General features: G+C 40.4%; 2 protein-coding genes across 3 annotated transcripts in view; one reads left to right on the forward strand and one right to left on the reverse strand.

Moving 5' to 3' along the window:
* Positions 1-7,816, forward strand: part of LOC117352122 (mucin-5AC-like) — a 31,512-nt gene extending 23,696 nt beyond the window's left edge. The window contains exon 6 of the transcript XR_004537583.1: positions 7,684-7,816. The gene's annotated coding sequence lies outside the window, so the exon portion shown is untranslated. The remainder of the gene's footprint in view (positions 1-7,683) is intronic.
* TOLLIP (toll interacting protein) overlaps positions 3,363-19,561 on the reverse strand; it is a 77,517-nt gene continuing 61,318 nt past the window's right edge. The window contains exons 6-7 of one of the 2 annotated variants that reach the window (XM_033928285.1): positions 11,223-11,283; positions 3,363-3,426 (exon numbers count right to left, since the gene is read on the reverse strand). In XM_033928285.1, coding sequence (XP_033784176.1) covers positions 3,378-3,426; positions 11,223-11,283 — 110 coding nt within the window. In that variant the 3' untranslated portion in view covers positions 3,363-3,377. Of the gene's footprint in view, positions 3,427-7,735; positions 7,877-11,222; positions 11,284-19,561 lie in introns of those variants that run through there. The other variant, XM_033928287.1, reaches the window with a different exon arrangement.

Consider the following 19,561-nt stretch of genomic DNA (forward strand, 5'->3'; position numbering starts at 1 on the left):
TTTCTTTTTTGACTGCACCACACACTGAGCAAAGCATTTCAAAACGTTGCCCATGCTGATTTCTAGATCTTTTTCCTGGCTGGATGGTGATTCCTAGTGAGGAACCAAACAAATATAGCTATAATTTGGATTTTTTTTTTTTTTTTTTAATGGGCATCAATTTGGACTTGTCAACATTAAATTTTATCTGTCATCAGGATGCCCAGTTTCTCACAATCTTCTTGTGACTTATGAACTTTGAATAATTTTAGGTCTTCAAATCTGATCACCTCTCTTATTTCCATTTATGTTATATACTGTATACGGTAAAAAGTACCGGTATCTGCCTTTCTCCTTTGAAAATATTGCATATTTATTCCTACTCACTATTTTCTCTATTTTTCTAGTCCACAAGAGAACATTGCGTCCTATTCTTTGACTTTTTAATTTCCTTAGGTGTCTTTCATTTTGTCAAATGCCTTCTGAAAATCCAGATACATTATAACAGCTGTCCATGTGTGCATTCATGCCTTCAAAATGTAGCAGACTAGTGAAGACAAGACTTCCTTTGATTAAATCCATATTGACTCATCCCATTAAATCATAACTATAAGTTCGGAGGTTTTGTTCTTTATATAATAGTTTCTACCATTTCACATAGCAACAGATTTTGACTTAAGCAAAGACACAACTATAAACAGCTCTAAATACTAATGTTTCATCTATTGAATCTGCAACCATTCTTAAGGCTTGGTGCAACAACCAGTTTCTAAAAGCTCTAACTCAGAGTTCTCCAACGTTGGTCCTCGAGGGCCGCAATCCAGTCTGGGTTTTCAGGATTTCCCCAATGAATTTGCATGAGATCTATTTGCATGCACTGCTTTCAGTGTATGCAAATAGATCTCATGTTTATTCATTTGGGAAATCCTGAAAACCCGACCTGGCGAGGGCCAACGTTGGACGCCCCTGTTCTAACTGCTAATTCTGTAAAGATTCAGTTAACAATAATTCCAACTACAATTACTGCAAACTGGCAATCAACATTATGGAGTGTCACTTGTCAACAATTCAAAATAACATTTCTACAAGTAAATCTTTAAGAATCCAAATGCCAATGCTGCCGCTAGTCAATGACTTCAACGTAATAATGCTGCTGATATAAGTCAGTCAAAGACAAGTTCACACCAAGACTACTGACATCAACATTGCTACAACTTTTCAATCTGCAACACTAATGAATCAACAACTAATGAAATCAGTAACTCTCATTACTAATGGCCGGATTCTACAAATGGCCGTCGATCATGTGGCAATCACGCACTGGCGCCATTTGTAGAATGACAACATTTATGAAAGGTGCTGGAAATGTAGGCCAGAGTTTTCAAGGCCTATATTTCTAGCGCCTACCTTCCAGGTGAATCACGGCTATGGAGGCACTTTACAACACCTACGGTGGCATTAGGCGACAAAGTGCCTCTGCAGCCACAATCCCGATGTCTCTTTTTAGGCTCCGATACGCTCCTACATTTTTTTCTTAAATGCTATTTTTTTTAAAATGGCATTATGCACTTAATTTAAGCACTGTTTATGGAACATGGGCCTAAGAGCTGTAGCTGTTGATGATGCAAACAATTTCAATTTCTAAAGCTAGCCTTCTACTGAAAGCAATTAGGCATTACAAGTTCAACCAATCATTCTGAAATCTTTTCAGCTATTGCTGCTACTGAAACCAGTGTATTGTTCAACATGTCTACCAACTGACTGACTAATAATACTCTCAGTCGTTACAGTACAACTCACCAAACCATTAACAGCTGCCATAAATGTTTCAAACCTCAACTACTGACACCAAACTGTCATCAACACCTCTACCTTAAAACCCAATAATTATAGTCAAAACCATACAATTATCTAAAGACTCAGCTACTTCCAAATATTTCATTCAGAAACTGTTTTCTTTACTGACCAAACTTGCCCATTTTCAATAATTGGACTTGTTTTAGATCATTTGGGGGCAAAGAAAATTGATTTCATGGGGGCTCAGAGATAAGTTAAACTGGATAAAATGTTATTTTTATTCCCTTTTGTGTAGATATATTTGAGGTGTTGGTCTGGAGAGGGCATTTGGACTGTTTTCCATCTCACCTGAGAGAAAGGGAATTTGTTATAGCTTGGTTTTCAATTACTAGATTTGTATTATACTTATTTATTCTACAGTATTTTGATAATTTCATTGTGTTATTGCTGTTCTATATAAATGAATTCTGTATGCTTTATTGTGCATTGTATATTGTATAAGCTGGTGTGAGCCATTTTCCGGGGAGAGGGAGGGAGTAGAAAAATAAACAATTCACAGTGCTGCTTAAAGACGAGTATCCCAAGCTTCAGCCTTTTTTCTTTTCATCTAAGCTTTTGCATTTCCATTCTCATGGCTTTGGCAATATAATTCAACAAGTAACAATAGCAACTACTGCTACTAAGTCAACTGGTTATACCTTTAGCTATTAATGCCAATAACACCTGTAAACATTTGTCGTTTCAGCGTTCACTAACCAAGCAAAAAAGTCATCATCACATCAAGCTCCACTGACCAAATTAAAAGATCCACAGCTTCAGCTGTAACATGTAACCCCAGCCACTTCGCAATAATTTCATTAATTCAGTCACTAAACAGTTCCTTTAACTAATACTAAAACCACCCAAAATGGCTACTTGCTGTACAGAAACATAGAAACATGATGGCAGATAAAAGACCAAATGGCCCATCCAGTCTGCTCATCCACAACATCCATTGTCTCCTCCTTTCCCCATTGGCTAAGACTCTTTACACCTGCATTGTGATGTCATAGAGCTTTGTGGTTATAGTAGAAACATGATGGCAGATAAAAGGCCAAATGGCCCATCCAATCTGCTCATCCACAGCATCCACTGTCTCCTCCTCTCCCCATTGGCTAAGACTCTTTACACCTGCATTGTGATGTCATAGAGCTTTATGGTTATAGAAACATAGACGCAATTCCACTCCAGATGGCTTCAATTAAACAACACTCGGGTCAAGCTCAAATCTATCTTATCCATATACCCAAGCAACCACTGTAGTTCAAACAAATGCCCACTTTACATTTGTCTTCTCAATCATTAACAGTTATTCATTTAAAGGACCAAGGTCTCAGACATACCTCCTCCACCTTCGATAATAACTTATATCCAGCAGGAATATAGGTGTATGGTTTTCCTCACTGGCCTCAATTCATTTAACTTATTTTCAAAATCATTTTAAATTCATTAATAATTTAATCTTTTTAGAAGTATTTTATAAATAATTAATAGTTATAAATGAATCTTCTGGTGAATTTCATACTTAACTTAAATTCGTCATATTTCAACGCAGCTGGGAATTAATGATCCAACATGTGTCGCAAAGAGTTTGCTTTATCAAGGATCTCCCTGAAAAAATGAAAAATGTTTAAATATCCTATCAATGTTTCAAAATGCTAAACTCACAAAAAAAACTCTTAAAGATCAAAGACGATAATCAAATGGGAAAGTCTCCCCTTACCCGTGCCACTAACATCATCTGACTAACTCAAATCTTTCAGTAAGATGGCGGCAGCATTTTCCTATGTGTTTTATACTTCTGAACTATCAGCTGACCCTCCCCCGTACAACCCAACAGGATTGGTTAAATCAGCGTAGCCCATTCAACTTCACAATTAAGGCCAATAGGAACCACCGTATCTAACCGGTGAATCCAGTCTTGTTCTTTAAAGTTTAGAACTTGTTCCAGATAGAAACATGACGGTAGATAAAGGCTAAATGGCCCATCCAGTCTGCCCATCCGCAGTAACCATTATCTCTTTCTCTAAGAGATCCCACGTGCCTATCCCAGGCTTTCTTGAAATCAGACACAGTCCCTGTCTCCAACAGATAGGGTAATTCTTAGTAGTGAATTGATAAAACTTTTTTTTTTTTAGTTAAACTGTTATATACCTCCTCCTTTACAAAGCTGCACCAGCATTTTTTATGCCGGTCACCTTGGTAACAGCTCCGATGCTCATAGAATTCCTATAAGCGTCCGAGCTGTTACCACCCCGACCGGCACTAAAAACACAGCTTTGTAAAGGAGGGGGATAATGATGTACAAGTATGAAACAAAGAGGACAATAAATGAAAATCTGAGCAAAAAAAATCTGGGTATCTGTAAATGGTATACGTTTCTACTGAACTGCAAAATGTTAAGGCCAAGCAAAAATGCTAATAATTAGAATTTTATAGCAATTTTATTAACAAGGATTCTGAAATATTTTATGTTTAGTCATTTTAAAAAATAAAATGGTAAAACGGGAGTTATATGAGGCAATCCTATAATCGAGGCATTTAGGATTTTTGTGAATGTTACAGACATGAATATATAGAATTCAAGCATATACACACATATATTAACAGAAATATTCTAGCTGGCCAACCTCTCCTTTTACTAAGCCACAGTAAAAGTTTCTACTGTGGCCAAGACACTGCTCTGATGCTCATTAGAATTCCTTTGAGTGTCAGAACATTTAGTACCCCGGGCCACACAGTAGAAACTTCTACCATGGCTTATTAAAAGAGGACCCAATATTTAAAGCGATTTAGCCAGCCGCTGACCAGTTAAATTGCTTGTTCGGGGCTAGCTGCTTAAATGTTGCTAAAATAAGTGGTTAGCATCTATCTCAAAGCTGGCTCTGTTGGAGCATTCCGGGGGCGGAGTCAGCACTTGGCTGCTTAAGTTCTGATAGTCTTAAATCAACCAGGTTTTGTGCATAAATGGACCACATAAATGTCAGGGGGAGTTTAATGCGCTGAAACATAGCCGCGTAAATTCAGAATTTTGACTTAAGCGGCTATGGGTTATCTGGCTCAAACCCCCCAGATATTCAAAACTAAAAAGCTTTGAACATTTGGGAATAACTCTGCCAACAGTAAGCAAAATGCTCACCAACGCTGGTTGAATATGAGGCCCTAGTTCCCAATTTCAATAAAATCCTCCTAAAGTTAGGTGCCTACGTTGGTGCCTCTAGCCCAGTGATTCCCAACCCTGTCCTGGAGGACCACCAGGCCAATCGGGTTTTCAGGCTAGCCCTAATGAATATGCATGAGAGAGATTTGCATATGATGGAAGTGATAGGCATGCAAATTTGCTTCATGCATATTCATTAGGGCTAGCCTGAAAACCCAATTGGCCTGGTGTTCCTCCAGGACAGGGTTGGGAACCACTGCTCTAGCCTACATAGGTGCCTAACTTACTAGGTTAAATTGGCACTGATAATAGGTATGGGACTCATGGTAGTGAAGAGATTAAGAAGAAGATAAGCACTGTAAAAACTCTAGAGCAAGCTTGGTCCCTTTTTAAGGACACAGTCACTGAGGTGCAAAATTTATTTATACCACGTATCAACAAGGGATCCAAGAGGAAAAAGAACAAAGAACTGGCGTGGCTCACTGTAGAGGTGAAGGAAGAGATCAGAGACAAGAAAACTTTGTTTAAGGAATGGAAAAAGTCAAAAAAAAGGACAAAAACTGGAACAAGCACAAACAACATCAACGCAGGTGCCATAAGGCGGTAAAAGGGGCCAAAAGAGACTACGAGGAAAAAACAGCCAAGGAGGCGAAGATCTTCAAGCCATTCTATCGATATATTAAGGGGAAATGACCCGCAAAGGAAGTGGTAGGACCGTTGGATAACCATGGAATAAAGGGAGCGCTAAAGGAGGACAAAGCAATCGCCGATAAACTGAACACATTTTTTGCGTCTGTATTTACCGAAGAAGATTTACACAGCATACCGGAACCCATCAGGCTATATGCTGGAAACTTAGACGGAAAGCTGACAGGATACAGGATGTCCGGGGCAGTACTTGGAGAGACTTCCCAGGAAAGAGACTTGGGAGTTATGATCGACAAGTCGATGAAGCAGTCCGCGCAATGTGCGTCGGCAGCGAAAAGGGAGAACAGAATGCTAGGAATGATAAAGAAGGGGATCACAAACATATCGGAGAAGGTTAGCATACCACTGTACCGGACCATGGTGCGCCCTCACCTGGAGTACTGTATCCAGCACTGGTCGCCGTACATGAAGGACATGGTACTACTCGAAAGGGTCCAGAGAAGAACGACTAAGATGGTTAAGGGGCTGGAGGAGTTGCCGTACAGCGAAAGATTAGAGAAACTGGGCCTCTTCTCCCTCAAACAAAGGAGATTGAGAGGGGACATGATCGAAACATTCAAGGTACTGAAAGGAATACACTTAGTAGATAAGAACAGGTTGTTCACCCTCTCCAAGGTAGGGAGAACGAGAGGGCAATCTCTAAAATTGAAAGGGGATACGTACGAACGTAAGGAGGTTCTTCATCACCCAGATTGTGGTAGAAAACTCGAACACTCTTCTGGAGTCTGTCATAGGGGAAAAGACCCTCCAGGGATTCAAGACAAAGTTAGACAAGTTTCTGCTGAACCAGAACTATGCAGGTAGGGCCAGTCTCAGTTAGGGTGCTGGTCTTTGACCAGAGGGCCACCCCATGAGCGGACTGCTGGGCACGATGGACCACTGGTCTGACCTAGCAGCGGCAATTCTTATGTTTTTATGTTCTTATGTTAACATGTCTTAATTGGAATTGAACATTAGGTGACTTGGTAGGTACCTAGTACGCAGTGGTATGCACCAAGTCCAAAGCACATTCTTAAAAGTGGGCATGGTTAGGGCGGATCATGGGTGTGTTTTTGAGTTAGGCACCACTGTGCACACAATTTAGGTGCAGGCATTTAGGCCAAGAAAACCCTGACATTAATATGGAACACCTAAAAGTTGTAACATCTATCGATGCCCAACACCGCTAAGCATGATTCTGTACAGGGTGCCTTTTGAGGAATCTTGCTTAGTGCCGCACTACTCATCATACCATGATCTGTGATTTATTTTTATACTATCAGTTCGTATGGTCGATTTTTTATTAGAATCAAATTTGTGAAGCGATAGCTTGTATTACATCAGATAAAAACTTTAGATAGGGGGGGGTCACGTGTTGTTATGGTGCTGAGCGGTTGTTGAATCGCTCAGCTCCTCTCTTACCCTGCCAAACCTGACTTCTCATTCTTTTAAAGTTGGGCTTTGTGGAGTGGCACTAACAGCCAGGGGGGCGCTGTGGCATGCTGTAGTGGAATGGATAGTGTGCAAGATATAAAAATTTGAATACATTGTGGATTTTCTCTACACATAAGACACCTACTTTTCATATGATTCTGGGTGATATATATATTGTAGAGGTATTAATTTCCCTCCATCTTTCTTTCTTCTTTGTGTCTTTCTTTGTCTACACATTTTAGTTTCCCGCCTTGGCATCATGGCTTTAATTAATGCCAGACCTCTCAGTCTGGCTTGTGGCAGTTATAGGGTTTCACATATTTGAATACAGATAATTTATAATCATAATAATAATAACAATTTATTTATATACTGCAAAACCGTGAAGTTCTATGTGGTTTACATCATTTAAAATACATCATTTAGTATACAATAAAAGTTGAAAAGAATTAGAGAATTAAAAACAATGGCTAAAAACTCTAAAAAATCTGATTATTGCTCAATAAAATGTTTTACAAATTAACCATCTAAATACTTCAGAAACAAATATGTTTTTAGATGTTTTCTAAATTCCCTATAAATTTCAGTAAGAAGAAGCAGTTGATCCAACTCTTTGCCGATCCTTGGGAATTTGACTGATGTGAGTGACCAAGTGGCAGACCAAGTGGTGGACCTCAACAGGGACATGGCAGCAATTGGGCAGCGGATTGATGTCTTGGAAACCGACAGAGGCCACCTTCGAATGAAGAATCAATGCCTGTGCACTGTATCTGTCAACAACTGGAAGAAAAAGTTGACAATTTTGAAAACTGCAGCAGGAGGAATAATTTGCAGCTGATTGGACTCCCAGAGATGGTACCAGATATAGATTTTTCAAGGCCTGCTCGAGACTTGGTTCTTTACTCACTTAGATTTGCCTAGAGACACAGGCAAGTGAGGTCCTGTGCTGTATGGATGTTTGCAGGGGGCTTGTGCTGGTATGGATGTCTTTCTCTTTCCCGGATTTGGGGTTCTTCTCTTTTACAGGGGCCTCCGATATCTCACTCTTGATGGGGATGGCCGGAGCCTCAGCCTGTCTGATGCTGCAATATTACCTGCTAATTCTTGTTGGCCCTTTCAGGGTACCCGTTGTTCTCTCTTGGGTCGTTTTGGGCCTTGTTGGGGTGTGACTGTTTTGTGTCCAAGTGGTTTTGGGGTGCTTGGCTCTTCTTTCCTGTCAGCTCTATTTGGGTATATCTGGGTATATGAATGGTTTGGATGGGTCTATAGATGAAGGGTGGAGGGGGGTTGTAGATGGTTTCTTTGGTCTGGGTTCTTCTGGCTGGCTAGGTATGGCCATGGTTGCTATGGTACTTTCCACCTTTGTTGGGCTTCCTGGTATGCTGGGCAATTTACTGATAATACTCTATTCTGGGGAAGGTGGGGTCGGTTAGGGTTGGAATTGTTCCTGTCCAACTGAAGGTGCTAGTTTCATTTTATTTATTCTCATAGAGGTTGGGTATTGGTAGGGGGGGGCATAGGGTAGACCCTGGCCATAGTTATGCCAGTTGTTTCTGGGGAGGGGGTAGTTTTGGGGCCTGGGGGGTTCAGGGAATTTGGGAGGGGGGGTTATGGGATGGAGGATGACCATGGTACCTAATGCTTTCATGTGTGGTCTTTCTGGGAAGTATTTGGAGGAGAGTTTTTCTCATATACTAATGGGGACTGGAGGCTGGGACAGCTCCCATTTTTATTTTTGGTTCTTTTTCCACTTGGCCATTTTGGCTCTCTATTATACCAGTAGTTTATCTGGATTTTAAGCTTTTTTCTTGGAATGTGTGTGTGTGGGGGGGGGGGGGTATCTACTCTCCCATGAAACAGAAAAAGATACAACAATGAATGAATAGATATAAAGCATCTATAGTTTTTCTGCAGGAGACGCACTTGACCTCGCAGGAACATTCTAAACTCCTTACCTGGTGGGTTGGTGACTCTATTAAGGCTCCAGCTGTATATAGAAAGGCGGGGGTGATCATCCTGGTGGTTGAGAAACTTCAGGTTCATCTTGATCCTAAGGGCCGGTTTGTCATCGCTCGGGTAAAGGTTAATGGGGTGAAACTCTTACTTTGCAACTTGTGTGCACCCAATGTTTATGATCGGGATTTTTTGCCTCTATTCTGAATTTATTGTTACAGCAAACTCCATGTCCATTAATTGTGAGAGGAGATTTTAATAGGGTTGCAGATTTGGAGGTGGACAAGTCTCTGCCCTGGCCATCAGATCTGTTGGAAGTTGCGAAGGGGATTCCCTTGTTTTGTGACAGCCTTACTTTTCTTGATATTTTGCGGGTCATGCATCCGCTAGACAGGGATTATACTCATTGTTTCAGGGCCCATGGTACTCACTACTGAATTGATTATATCCTTTGTTCTGATACATTGTTTCCAAAGATCCAGGAGGCTGGTATTGGGCCAACAAAGATCTCCAATCATGTCTTTGTTTGGGTCACCTAGGCGCTCTTGCCTGAGACCAGGGATCCTTGGCAGTGGAGGTTCCCGTTGGATTTATATCATGATGCCCACTTTAAGGAACATCTCCAGGGATGTTGGCATTCCTATCAACTAACCAATGCACAACATCGAGAGATCCCAACCTTGTTCTGGGAAACCACGATTTTAGCTTACTCTAGCCAGAAAAAGAAAGTGCAGGATAGGGCTATTCTACGTCTTGAAAAACAGCTCATAGAACTTATTCATATTAAACTTAATATGAATAAGTCAGACGTTTTTGCTACGGATGCAGACTTGCATAGGCAGGAGGGTCCGGCCTTTCCCTTGCGCTGGATGGAAGGTCACTTAAAATATCTGGGTATTTGCTTACCTTCCAATCCCCGATTTTTATATCAAGTCAATATTCCAGCTCCACTTGCTCATACTAAGCAGCAATTGTTGAAATGGCAGGCTTTGCACTTATCTTTGGGAGGCTATGTTGCTCTTTTCAAAATGGTCCTTTTCCCCAAATAGCTGTATACATTTCAGATGCTTCCTTTGGGGCTTACGAGTGGGGACTGGTGTAAACTGAGGACAAAGCTTACTCATTTTTGATGGGCTGGGAAGATATCGAAGATGTCTTTTGATCTTTTGTTGGGGATGGGGTCTAGTGGGGGTTTTGGGCTTCTTGACATTCGTCTTTATGGTTGGGTGTATTTATTGCAACATGTTAGAGATTGGGTCCTTGAGGATTCATTATTTACCCCCCATCACCTGATCTTCATCATAAAGTGTATGGGGGACAGACTTAAAGATCTCAATCTGTATACTTTGGAGGAAAAATGGGAGAGGGGAGATATGAGAGCGACATTTAAATATCTATGTGACATAAATATGCATGAGTCGAGTCACTTTCATTTGAAAGGAAGCTCTGGAATGAAAGGGCATAGGATGAAGTTAAGAGGTGATAGGCTCTGTAGTAATCTAAGAAAATACTTTTTTACAGAAAGGATGGTAGATGCATGGAACAGTCTCCCGGAAGAGGTGGTGGAGACAGAGACTGTGTCTGAATTCAAAAAGGCCTGGGATAGGCACATGGGATCTCTTGGAGAGAGAAAAAGATAATGGTTACTGCAGATGGGGAGACTAGATGGGCCATTTGGCCTTTATCTGCCATATTTCTATGTCTCTAAGACACCAGAACAGGATCACAAAGATCAACAGTGCAAGTAGCGTTTCATCCCAACACCCAGCCCTTTATAGAACGCAAGCTTAGTGTGGATCTCACACCTAACTTTGGGCATGGCACTTACACTTGCTGAAATCTGGGGTAAATGGCGGCATGCAACTAATGGCAGTTCAGAATGTAAATGACCCTATAACACCGCATCTAATTTCTAGGAACACTCCTGAGCCACCCGTTACCCTGATGGCCTTGACCCCTTTGAGTAACATGTACTATAAAAGTTAGTTGCATATTTTATAGAATAGGGCACATGACATCCATCCATAAACCCAAATGACTGCCCATCAACACCAATTATTAACAGCTCGTTAATATACAAATCTGGGATCTTTGCCCAAATTGGTTTGGCCTAAATAGAATTTGGGGGAAGATAAGAAGACAGATGCTGGACTCTGGTAAGGGGAAGGTTCACCTGATCCTGTTTGGTATCCTCATGCCAATCTCTGTCCAGTCCTTCCAGCTGTGGTAGAAACCTGTAAACAAAATAGATACAGATAGACGTACCATCACCTTTTTGAATCTACAGTGCCTCTACCTTCCCTGTATTTCAGTAGCTTGTAAAAATTAAACGTTTTCCATTATGTTACTACGAGTATGTCAAAAAACGTTAAGTAAACTTGAATGGAAACTATGTAACTGGTAGTGAGGGAGGTGAGAAAAGGTGAATAAAGTTGAACTGCTTTAATTCAGAACACAAGAGAACCACCACCCACTGTGTTTTTTCTTCCCTTGGTAATACATTTATTAAATTAGAAGACAGACTGAAAAACGTCACAATGTATTTTACAATGCAAGGGGGAAAAAAAAAAAAATCACAATTTAATGTTGAGACGCAAGTAACATCTCCAACAATACAAGGAGACACAAGTAATGCTTCACAATGATTAATTACAATACAGCTTCCCAAGTCCAGCCTGATACTTCAGCTGGTACAAGCAGTTATACTTTTAGAGAGACACCAAGCTGGTACTGTCTGCAGATAGAAACAGCATTTAAAGAGAAAGGATTTAGCTAGACATTAACTCCTGACTTTAAACCTGAACAGGGTGTGGAGAACCAGATTTTGACCCTTGGAAACTGCCAGTGTAACATCGCTGAATTAACTCTAGATACAGATAAGGTGTTAGATAATATAGATCAGAAAGAACTGCGCTTGGAAAAGCAGCAGGTACTGTGCAAAGTTGACCGTCGGTTCCAGTTTAATATTAATCCCCATCAAAGTTATCTAAAGCAGTGTTTCACTTAACTGGCACAGGCCTCTAGTCTTTGGGCAAGTTAACATATACCTAAGGCTTCTACTGTATTTGGAAGGTGTTAATTTAGGTTTTTATTTTCCAGCTGAGGTACAAAACAGTATGAATAAAACAAATATATGTAAACAAGCCAGTGAGAGAGTACCAAGGGAAATGATGTTTTATCAATACAGTCTTAGTAGATAAAGACAGGTTGTTCACCCTCTCCAAGGTAGGGAGAACGAGAGGGCACTCTCTAAAGTTAAAAGGGGATAGTTTCCGTACAAACGTAAAGAAGTTCTTCTTCACCCATAGAGTGGTGGAAAACTGGAACGCTCTTCCGGAGGCTATTAGAGGGGAAACACCCTCCAGGGATTCAAGACAAAGTTAGACAAGTTCCTGCTGAACAAGGACGTCCCCTTATTTGATTAATTCATATGCTTTTAAGTGTATTTTCATGTATACAGTCTTGACCTTCTTACCTTTTGTATGTATAATGTATTTCTTTTAGACTTATATATCACACCCCTGAAGCAGGCCTCCATTAGGGGGCTGAAACACAGACCGTGTCAGGCCATTGTTTACATTACTCCCAAACAGGACTTTTCATACATTTGGACTTTTCCATGTGATTTTATATGTATTATAGTTGTAAGTTGATTTTTACTAATAAAGATTGTCTACCCCAAGGTTGACGTGGTTTATCCCACTCCCCACTTGTTCTTCTGTTGCTAATCCCAACAGCACATTCTCATTGCTTCTGAGGAGTGTTTCTGCGTGAAGTCCTCCACCCTGGATCTCCAGGGATGGTAAGGCAGGCTGGGGTGGGGGTGGGAGCAAGGAAAAGAAGCATCGGCATCATTAAGGATCTCTTCCCCCCCCCCCCACCCCCAAGAAGATAGGGCTAAGGTGCATTCCTTAATCTTGATAACTGGCCTCAAGAGGAGGGAGTGCTGCACTGGTCAGAGGAAGAAGGCTGTATCAATGGTAAAACTAGGCCACCGAGGATATTTTACAGCCTTGGAAGGGCTTTTTCACTGTTAATTATGCTAGCTCCTTTGTAAGAATGCAGACTCAAAACTGTTGCCTATCATGCCACATCACTACTGGCAGGAACAAAGAAAGCTTCTGGCCACAATAATATGCACTATACTATTTACACTACTTGAGTAAATCCCATCATATATGTCATACAGCAAAGCTGTACCGCTTTAGCACACTTTACTAAATATGGCCTAGAGCAGAGGTTCCCAAAACTGTGGGTTGGGACCCTAAATGAGATCAAAGCCTTCCTTCGGAGTCATTGCCTAGGTGGGCTCTCCATAGCTATATTATTATTATGCACTTCAGGGGGGTGGGGAGAGTCACACAGCTTTATTTGGCTGCAGTCATAGGGTCACAGCCAGAAAAAGATTAGAAGCACTGGCCTAAAGTCTGTTATCTACAATAATACCAATATAACTTCCTAAGTAATTTAGCCGACTTAAGATGGTCAGCAAAGCAAACCTAAAATAAAGGACTTCTATTTGTGCTTGAGTAGTTGACTCCTGATTTCCTAAACAGAGTTGATCCAGTCCTGGATTTACCCCACTGGATGTAAAGAGTTGTAGTCTTGCTGTTCTTAAGGAACCATGTTTAAGGTTGGGAATGCAACTGGGAAATCAGAACTACAAGTCCCAGTATGCAATGGGGTAAACTCAAGCTTGAAATAACCCTATTGTGACAAATCTGGAATGCACTATTGTGCAAAAAGGAAGATCCAGAAACTGTGAAAGTGAGCTTTGAGTTTCTGGTTCCTTACAAAGCACTCAAACTACATCTGTATGAAAGTGATGTGATTAGAGTGGCGAGAACTGGGAAATGTAACAGCTTCTTCTGACTTTGGGCAAATCAATTCACCCTCCATCAATTGGGAGCCCTTCAGGGCAAGGAAATACCTACTGTGCCTAAAATTACCTTATCTTGAGACATCACATTAGAAAATCCAGATTGATAGGATGTAGGCCAGTAACTAAATGAACTAGTTGGAAGGAGATAGGGGTTATTCATAAGAACTGTCGCTGCTGGGTCAGACCAGTGCTCTAAATGAGTCCAGCCTCACTTGCGTATATTCCAGTTTAGCAGGAACTTGTCCAACTTTGTCTTGAATCATTTACTGGAAAGACCAAATGCTGATGAATATTAAACCAAAGGGGAGGCATGTAAGCTTTGAAAGGCTAATTAGAAGAAGGGAAAATACAGTATGATACTGAACATCCAAAGACTTGTTAAAACTTTGCAACAGATGAAACCAGGAAACATACATTAAAACTAGACAAAATTACATTTTCTTGAAAATGGTAGGAAACATTCTTTGATAATGCATAAATCAATGTGCTATGTTTAATGAGGCTTTTAAGTATATCTTGGATGTATTCCAAACAGCTAACACTACAACATATAAAAGATGTAGATATGAACAGCTAAATCAACAGTGGAGGTGTAGAATATGACAAAAAAAAAAAAAAAAATTGCAAATAATAGGGAAAACAGGTCACTTGGGGGAGGGGGGCTAATAAATACTGTATTCATAGCCAATAGACAGCTTGGCATCTCAGTGCTATAATCACAAAAGATATGAATCAATCTGAGTCAACTGTCTTTCCATGATACTAGGACTGGATAATTCAGTATAAATAAACTGGCCAACAGACATTACATGGCTATATTGTTTTCTACTCCTTATTCAGCTACTGTTCAAATAAAAAGTCAACCTCCTTTGAAGATCCCTTAATAACAAATGGTCCTCAAGACCTTACTGACCTGGTTTTCTGCACTGTATTTACCAAGTCTTCAATGCATAAAAATGTATCATGTATGTTTCTGTGGATGTTTGGAAAAAAACGCCTATCTGTGGGTTCCCAGGACAAGTCTGGGAAGCCCTGCCTTAAGCCCTGATAAAATATTGAAATTCTCTACCCTTATCTGTAATTAAAGGATCATCAATATCTGAAATGCCATTTCTGGGACCATTTCTTGCAATAAGGCAACAAAAGTCAAAACCCCCCAGGCTCCCTATATCTAAAATTAAGCACTAGGGGAGTAAGTAGGATGAGGAGAGGGTGTAAATCTATAACTCTGTGCCTATTCTACAGATGAAAGTAAATGCCTTCTTTCTTTAACAGAATACTAGTACAATAGTATAGACACGGTTATGCACCTAGGCCAGCAATGTGTATGTCTAAATGCCTAATGGTGCATAAAGCACGGTTACTTATCGTAACAGGTGTTATCCAGGGACAGCAGGCAGATATTCTCATGTATGGGTGACGTCATCCACGGAGCCCCGATGTGGACAGCTGCACAAGCATTCATGCTTGAAGAACTTTAGAGAGTTTGCGATAGACTGCACCGCACATGCACGAGTGACTTCCTGCCCGACATAGGGCGCGCGTCTCCTTAGTTTAGATAGTCAGCTAAGAAGCCAACCAGAGGAGGGGGGTGGGTTGTGAGAATATCTGCCTGCTGTCCCTGGATAACACCTGTTATGGTAACTGTGCTTTATCCCAGGACAAGCAGGCAGCATATTCTCACGTATGGGTGACCTCCAAACTTCATAGTGACATCAGAAAATATTTCTTCACTGAAAGAGTGGTTGACCGCTGGAATAATCTTCCACAACAGGTAATTGAAGCCAGCAGCGTGCCAGATTTTAAGAAATCTGGGGTGGGCCCATTAGTATGGGCAGACTAGATGGGCCGTGGCCCTTTTCTGCCGTCATTTTCTATGTTTCTAAACTAACCCGAATGGGATGGTGGTAGTGTTGGCTTTGTAGAAAAGCAAATTTGAAAACCTGAGAGGCCGAAAGGGCTATATCGTCTGGACAAAAGTTCCAGACGATAATAAAAGGTGAAAGAAAAGAACCAAGGAGAAAATAAGAATGGCTTCATTCATTCTGAATCAAAATAGATTGAGAAAAAAATACTGAAGCTGACAAACTGGAACCTTTGAAGAGCTGGGACTCGACTGAGTAATAACAGCCCAGCCGCAATATAACAAAACATGATGCATGCAGCCAACTTGTTGAATATTAGTCCCCTGAAAAACAGGATGCCCCAACATGTTAATGTCGAAAAAGACAAAAAAATTGTATAGATGATCTGTATGATATAATCTCCTGCAAATTAGCCGCTAATGCTCGATTGCAGGCAATAATAGGAACTAAACTAAACTTTTAAGTTTATATACCGCATCATCTCCATAGAGATGGAGCTCGGCACGGTTTACAAGAACTTTAATATAAGGAAGGAAAAACATAAGAGTTAGTGATTATAAAGTAGATTCTCCTAGATGAGAATAAGAATTTGAAAATATAAGTTGTACAACTGAGCGATTGGAATAAAAAGCAATAATATATGAGAAGAAGTTTAAAACCAGTGACAAGCAGTGATAACAACACTGAATAAGTGTGAAGTACAATGTTGCCGTATAAGAAACGCTGTAAAACGTGGATTCGTTACTCATGGCACAAGTTCATTCACTCATTTGACAGGAGTACAAGAGAGTTGAGAAAAATAACTTTTCAAGGAAGAAAACGGAAAGCATTGGTTCAAATGTAAACTTCAGTAAGTGAACAGGGACCACATTGAGATCCAGTGAACAGGGACCACATTGAGATCCCATACCATTGAAAAATGGTTGCACATTGAAAATATTTTATATCAATCTAGGAAGCATTGACCAATAAAGGCAGCAATAGTACTAAAAAACAAACTCTAATAGAAGTGAGTTTGAGATCAGAATCCGACAAATGGAGGAAAGAAGTCCAAATCAGAGATAAACCCACAGATATGACTTCAGATTTTAATGAGGCCTAAGTCACCTAGCTGAAAAGAAGATGTCCATCAATGCTGGGAACACTGCAATAAAACAAGCGTTCTGGAAATTGTGAATATCAATGCACTAGGCTGAAAGAACGGGGGAACACCTGAATTCAGCCCAAAAATTAGCCATTTCATTTAGAACCAATGAAATGAATAAATCGCTGAAACTAAAGTCCAGTCAAGAAGGTGAAAAAACTTTTTCTCAGCCCCATAGATGAGAGAAAAAAAGAATATGCTACTCAGAAAAAAGAAATAAATTCCCTGAGAGCAAAAGAGAATAAATTGTCGATCAAATAGGGAAGCAGAAGATATACAGTAGAACAAGTGTATCGTTTGTGGATGAAGGAAAGGGAAAAATAAGCCCCTGGTATTCATTGAAGAATTGAGGGAAAAAACATCCAATGCACTCCACTTGTCTACATAAGATAGCCTATAAGAAGGTGGAGGTCCATACGGATTAGAAGTCTGAAAGAACTAGACTGTAAAGCAAAGAGCAAGTCGATGAGTCAGTTGTAATAGAGTTAGAAATCCATGAATAGGATTGATGGAATAAGGAAACAACTCACTGAACTGCAGAGAGAGAGTTGTAAAGGGAATCACATGGATTGCAAAGCTATATACTCCATGTGGAAGGTAGAAACGTTGAGCCAGAAATGGCCAAATGTAAATAGTGTGCTGGTATTACTAAGTAATGAAAAAACACTCCTGGGTCTACCTTTAAAAACAAACCTTGAGATACAAGATCCTGATTGAGTCAGATGATCAGGGAACAACCTCAGTGAAAAGATAAAAATAAATATGTTCTAGATGCAAGGTTCAAAAGAAAATAAACAAATTCCCTAAGATCGAAAGAGTATAAGTTATCGATCGAATAGGGGAGCAGAAGTTAGCAAGTAGAACAAATGTGTTTGTGGATGAAAAGGGAAAGTAAGTCCCTGGTGTTCACTGAAAAATCGAGAGAAAAAAACATCCTAAAAAGGATGTAGTGGCCTCCACCTCCCCAACAGCCACTCCCAAACCTCCGGGCTATGAGAAACAGGAGGAATATATAGGAGAAAAAATATTGAGGCAATAGAATGCCTGTAAGAAAAACACAGACTAACATTGGTGATACAGTAAATTTTGACTAAAAACAACCCAGTTGATCTTGCCTGATGGCAATATCTGTTGCAGGGTTAGAAAAAATTGGTGAAGAAAACTAACTGAAAAGCTTTCCACCCTTGATAGCTTTCACCATATCATGAAGAAAGAGGTCCAACTGAAGAACAAAATGGTAGACAATGGTCTGGTCCTAGACACTGGAATATATGTTGTGTTGAAGGATGCCATACATGAGCAGTTAAATGAAGTCCTTAGGAGGATGGGTAAATTGTAAGTCCTCCAGGTATTCCTCAGTGTTCTTGGAATCAGATTCCAGAACAATGTTAATGTCCTTACTTATCTGGTGTAGAATTCAAGTGAAAGAACCGACTCAGATGAAAAAGTTTGTGAGAGGTGGGATGAGGATAATCCTTCACAGCATGAACCTTGACAGCATGGACATTGGTGCGTGGACGTCGGCGGTATGGACATCAGCACCCTGAACACCAGCACACGAACATCGATGTATGAACATGGAACCCAGGGACATCTATGCATGGATAACGATGCATGACATCAACACCATCGAAATCGGCTTCGATATCGGTGTCCAATGTAAGACACTAGTATCTATGAGGCCTGCTCACCGGTACGTGAAGTGTCAGGTCTCGTCCAAAGAGGGAGCTAAGGATAAGATGCAACCCTCATGAAAAAAGTGTAAGGTGGTTGCAGGAAAGTCGGCACAAATAAACTCAATGCCATATTGACCCCCCCCAAAACCTAGGATATCGACGAGGAAACCGCCACAGCCAAAATTTAATCCAAAGCTGAGGCAGTGTAAAGAGGCCTCACCAACCGTGAGGGAAATAAAAACTTGTAGTCTTAGATATTTTTTTTTACTGAAAGAATACTAAAATAAATAAATAGAATTAGAAAGAAAATATACGTGTGAGCGGGAAGGCAAGGCTATAAAAATGAAGAGCATTAGAAAAGCCGACTTCTTAGCTCCGCAGAAAAATGAAAACCGAGGAGACGCACACCCTGTGTCAGGCGGGAAGGCACTCGCGCATGCATGGTCAGTCATGAACTTTCTAAAGTTCTTCAAGCAAGAATGCTTGTGCAGCTGTCAGCATCGGGGCTCCGTGGATGACATCACTCATATGTGAGAATATACTGCCTGCTTGTCCTGGGATAAGTGTGAGGTCTGCCAATGCCATGCCCAGATTCAGCTTATGTCTATGCCTATCTGTAAAATATGTATCATGTAAGATGTAAGTTTATTTACACAATAGCGTTCACATGGGTTTTTGGCATTTACACACATTTGACATGGTTATTTTGTGCTTAACATGGAGATGTTAGGACTTCTTTTATAAATAAATTCCCTGGTTGTCTTCTGCTAACCCTGTGGTCCATGGTCGAAGAAACTAAACTACTGCAGCTTGAAACTACTTCCATCACTGAGTTACACCAAACAAGAGAGATTAGAAAGGGAGAAAGAAGCAAAAATCCTCATGTAGAGAAAAAAAAGAAATGAAGAAAATGGCAACAAGAATACAAAATAGCCATAAACAAAA

Source organism: Geotrypetes seraphini, chromosome 19, assembly GCF_902459505.1.
Source record: "Geotrypetes seraphini chromosome 19, aGeoSer1.1, whole genome shotgun sequence".
Classification (NCBI taxonomy): Eukaryota; Metazoa; Chordata; class Amphibia; order Gymnophiona; family Dermophiidae; genus Geotrypetes; species Geotrypetes seraphini.